General features: G+C 48.2%; 1 protein-coding gene across 1 annotated transcript in view; it reads right to left on the bottom strand.

Annotated features, from left to right (window-relative positions):
• Positions 1–2928, bottom strand: part of LOC116898035 — a 13868-nt gene extending 10940 nt beyond the window's left edge. The window contains exons 1-2 of the mRNA XM_032899427.1: positions 2741–2928; positions 1710–1879 (exon numbers count right to left, since the gene is read on the bottom strand). Of these exons, the coding sequence (XP_032755318.1) occupies positions 1710–1879; positions 2741–2752 (182 nt within the window). The 5' untranslated portion in view covers positions 2753–2928. The remainder of the gene's footprint in view (positions 1–1709; positions 1880–2740) is intronic.
• Between the last annotated feature and the right edge of the window lie 2072 nt (positions 2929–5000).

Genomic DNA, 5000 nt, shown 5'->3' with positions numbered 1-5000 from the left:
CACACACACACACACACACACACACACACACACACACACACGGATGGAGCTTTCTCCTTCACTTTGTGAACTGTTGAGACTCTGAAATTTCCAGAAGAAAACCTCTGCTCCGAAGAAAAGCAGAGGTAGATGAGAAGAGAAAAGAAAATGGGCAGGCAGAGGAGAAGGGATATTCACGAAGTTTAAAAACCAGCTCAAGGGCTAACACATTAGACCCAGGTCTGGAGCACAGGTTGTCACCTCAAGGTCAAGGTCAAGGTCAAAATTGCCTTTGTAGGGAGTTCAGGTCTAGTCTGAGCAACATGAAACCTTGCCTCAAAAACAAAACAAAACAAAACCCAAGCAAAAGAGTTAAGGTTTTAATGTTGCCAAAGAAAATATGCTGTATTTTCTAAACCAAGCAGGCATGCTGTGAAAAGGAACGTTCTGAGAAATGAAAGGCAGGCAGCAGACGTTGTAAACACTGGTGTAGGAAAGCTCGAGTGGGGTTTGAAGCCTTGTTTCAGAAAGGATTGATGAAGGCTTAGCATGGATCTGGTCTATGGTCCCAACTGAGGCAGGATGATCAGGAATTCAAGAGAGACCTCATTTACATAGCAAGTTTAAAGCCAGCCTGGGCTATACGAGACCCCCATCTCATGAACACAGGGGGTCAGAGAGACAGCTCAGTGCTTGAGAGCAGTTGCTGCTCTTGCCTAGGACTGGGGTTTGGTTTCCAGCATTCCTGTGGTGGCTCACAATTCCAGCTCCAGGGGATCTGATGCCCTCTTCTGGCCTTAGCAGGTACTGCACTCATGGGCCCCCAAACAGGACAAGTCTCTGAGATGAATGAAAAAAAAGAGTGACAATCAGGGAGCAGGAGAGAAAAGATGAAAGGTCAGAGGCTTAAAGGTCTAATGCAGAGACCACATGTGTTGGAGAGAAAAAGATAGAATAGCCTCATAGGAGTGCAGAACTGGGCAGGACCCCGGGAGTGGGCTGCTGTGCTAAGACACCAGAGAAAGGATTCTTCCTGTGGCTACAACCTCCTCATTCAGAACTTAGGATGTAGCTACAGGCACTCCTGGGCTTGTGTGTTCCTGAAGAGGTGGGCAATGTGTGTGTGTGCACGTGAGTGCGTGTGTGCGTGCGTGCGTGCGTGCGTGTGTTGTCACTTTCTAGTTGTGGTGGGGGGTGGGCAGAAGTGTGGAGGAAACACCTGCCTACAGGTCTGTTCTCAAAGACTGAGGCAGATATGTGGTCTGCAGGAGGATGCCTCAGACTTGAAAGGCAATCTATCTATCTATCTATCTATCTATCTATCTATCTATCTATCTATCTATCTTTATATCTTTTATTTATTTATTTTTGGCTTGTTTTTTCAAGGCAATGTTTTTCTTTGTAACTTTGGCTGTCCTGGAACTCACTAAACTAGGCTGGCCTCAAACTTAGAGATCTGTCTACTTCTGCCTCCCAAGTGCTGAAATCAAAGGCTTGTTCCACTGGCTTAAACTTTCTTAAAAATTTATTTATGCATTTTTTAAATACAGGAGTGCCCAGTCTGCATGTGCACTTACATGCCAGAAGAGGGCATCAGATGTCCTTAGGAATGGCTGTGAACCACCATGAGGTTGCTGGGAACTGAAATCAGGACTTCTGAAGAGTAGCCGGTGTCCTTAACCACCGAGCCATCTTACCAGCCCATGGCTATCAATATTTTTTTTTCTTACCTCTGATCTCCAGCTGATTTCTGCTCTGAGCCTCTGTGACACAAGCTGCTGTCTGCACCGTTTGCTCCGAGACTAACACCTTCCATGCCTCTGGGGAGCAAGGCTAACAGCACCAGGATCTTGGTGACCAGGGTGCTGAGGACTGCAGGGTCAGACTCCAGGGTAGAGTTCTGCAGACTGGGAGGACAAAGGGTCAAGACAGGGAAGAGTGGTGGTCTTGTCTGCCAGCCCCCATGACAGGCTTGGGTGGGCCAGGTCCTGTTCAGAACTCACTCTGCAGAGGTGATGACAGTAGTCGGAGCCTCAGGAACTGAACTGGTTCCTCCATTCTGGGGCACAAAGCTCTGGGTCTGTGAGAAGACAAGGTTGTGGGGAACCCAGGTTGCCTGTGAGGAGGCTACCAGGAAAGGATTTGGTTACTGGTGGGATAGTCACCTGCTCCCACTGGTAGGAGAGCGGGATGAGAGCCAGACTGAGTGTAGAATGCACTGATTCAGAGTTGGAAAACAAGGTTGGAACTCAGGACTGGTCTTGTGAAGTTACTGTGCCCATGAAGCCACACAGAACATTTTTGTGGGCTACGAACCTTGACTATACAGTTCAGACTTCTTGATTCCTACCCAGAATTCCTTTATACCTTAGGCTGTTAGATGTTCATCTCTGACTTCTGTCCCATTCACATAGCCCTGGACTATCTAAAGAAGTCATCCCTTGTGGAAATCTAAAGGCGGTGTGGTGGTTTGAGTGAGAATGGCCCCCCATAAGCTCATATATTTGAATGTCTGGTCCCTAGTTGGTGGAACTGTTTGGGAAGGATTAGAAGGTGTGGCCTTGTTGGAAGAGGTGTGTCACTAGGGGTGGGCCTGAGATAGTCTATCCATTCCCAGTTAGCTCTCCGTGTGACTCATCAGACGGAAGCTCTCAGCTGTACTGCTCCGGCATGTGTGCCTTGCTACTATGATCCTGGCCATGATGGTCATGGACTTACCCTCTGAAACCGTGAGCCCCAGTAAACCATTTCTCATACATACTGCCTTGGTCATGATGTCTCTACAGCAATAGAAAGAGACTAAGACAGTCAGCCTTCACACTCTGTTCCTCCTGGTTCTGCGTAGCCCTGGGGACTCTGGAGCCTGCACAGGTCACAGGCTCTCCTGATGCTGGCTGGGATTGTGAGCAGTCAATCCCCTCATCCTATAGAGGCCCTGTAAGTCCCACATCTCCTTTTGTGTTCAGAACCCTAGGTGGAGGGGAGTGGGTGTGGGTGGGACCGGGTCTGGAGATAGGTCAGTTGGCAGTTGGCGAAGCGCTTGCCTTCTAAGCATGAGAAGACCTGAGTTCGATTCCCAGAACCCATGTGTCTTAGTGTTCTATTGCTATGACGAGGCACCACAACCACAGCAGCTCTTAGGAAGGAAAACATTTCACTGGCTTACAGTTCAGAGGTTTAGTCCATTGTCCTCATGGTGAGAAGCATGGGGGCATTGAGGCAGACATGGTGCTGGAGAAGGATCTGGATTGACAGCAGTTGGGTGGGAGGTTGGGGAGGGAAGAAAGAGAGAGAGGATCTGATTGAGCATTTGAAACCTCAAAGCTCACCACCAGGGACACATTTCCTCAAAAGAGGCCACACCCACTCCAACAAGGCCACACCCACTACAATGAGGCCACACCCACTCCAACAAGGCCACACCTACTCTGATGAGGCCACACCCACTCCAACAAGGCCACACCTACTCTGATGAGGCCACATCCACTCCAACAAGGCCACACTCACTCTAATGAGGCCACACCTATTTCAACAAGGCCACAAGTCCTCATCTTAATTTTTTCAAATAGTGCCATTCCCTGTGTACTTATGGGGACCATTTTCATTCAAACCACCACACCATGTTAAACAACAACAACAGTAACAACAACAACAACAAACCACAAACCTTTCTTGACAGGTGCTTGTAATCCTATTGCTGGAGAGGTAGAGACAAATGGGCCCCTGGGTCTCATAGGTCAGTTGGCGTAAGCTGCTTGCCAAGTTCCAGGCCAGTGAAAGATATTGGCGGGGAAAAAAGGTGGCTATCACCTGAGGGAACTGTACACAAAACCAAGGTTATCTTTTGGATTTCATACACATGCATACATGTATACCTGTGTACCTGGAGATGGGTGAAAGACAGACAGACAGACAGACAGACGGGCAGGTGGGCACATGGGCACACACACACACACACATACACACACACACACACACACACACACACAGGAGGACCTGACTTGGATCCCCAGCACCTATGTCACAACTCAGTGTGACAGCCGACACTTGCAATTCCTGCATTGAGGAGGCGCAGCCTGGAGGAGCCTGGGTGCTCACAGGTCAGCAGCTCTGCTTAACCCCAGGTCCCAGGGGGATACCTCATCTCAGAAAACAACGTGGATGGCTTGTGAGAGATGACCCCCGAGGTTGCTCTCTGGCTTCCACAAACACGGACATGTATGTGCACCAATGTGCACGTGAGCACCCGCACACACCCCTGTGCAAAAATAAGAAAATACATGAATATTGAAGCCACTGTCTTCTGCATTCGTGGAGAAATGAGCCATCAATGCCTGCTCTTGCGCACCAAGGACCAAGTGCCAATGTTCTTTCCGTTCTGCTCAGCAGCTGATGCGTCTGTAAATGGGGGGACGGCTCTGCACTGCCCCAGAGAAGATGCACCACAACCTCTACTTGTAGTTTTGCCATTTTTTTTTAAAGACAGGATCTTACTACGTACTCTGTATGTCCTAGAACTCACTTTGCAGGCTGGCCTCGAACTCACAGAGATCTGCCTGTCTCTGCCTACTGAATGCCAGGCTGGGCCGCATTCATGTTTTGATGCGAGGAAGGAATGAGGCTTGCTTTCCACGCTGAACCAAAGTAAAGTTATGAGTGGGAAAAGCTCGGAACAGTTTCAGAGAGTCGTTATGACATGGTCTTGACGACTGGCAACTCTCAACAGAGTGCATGCTGGTCTAGATGCTGTGTCTGGGCAGAAGTGACTCCCACAATCAGTCATAATTTGGTAGGGCATTTTGAAAATCCATTTTATCAAAATATGATAACTCAGAACCTATTTTTATATAAAAGTAAATTAAATTTAGCTATAGCTTTTTAATTTTTTAACAGGTGTATTCATTTCTAGTGTGTGTGTGTGTGTATGTGTGTGTGTATGTGTGTGTGTGTGTGAATTATGTGCATGTGTGCATGATATGCATGCAGTACCCACAGAGTCAGAAAATGGAGTCAGGTCCTCT

The sequence above is a fragment of the Rattus rattus genome, chromosome 4 (genome assembly GCF_011064425.1).
Source record: "Rattus rattus isolate New Zealand chromosome 4, Rrattus_CSIRO_v1, whole genome shotgun sequence".
Taxonomy (NCBI): Eukaryota; Metazoa; Chordata; class Mammalia; order Rodentia; family Muridae; genus Rattus; species Rattus rattus.
The sequence above is the reverse complement of the archived record's forward strand: the minus strand, read 5'-3'. Positions and strand labels throughout refer to the sequence as shown.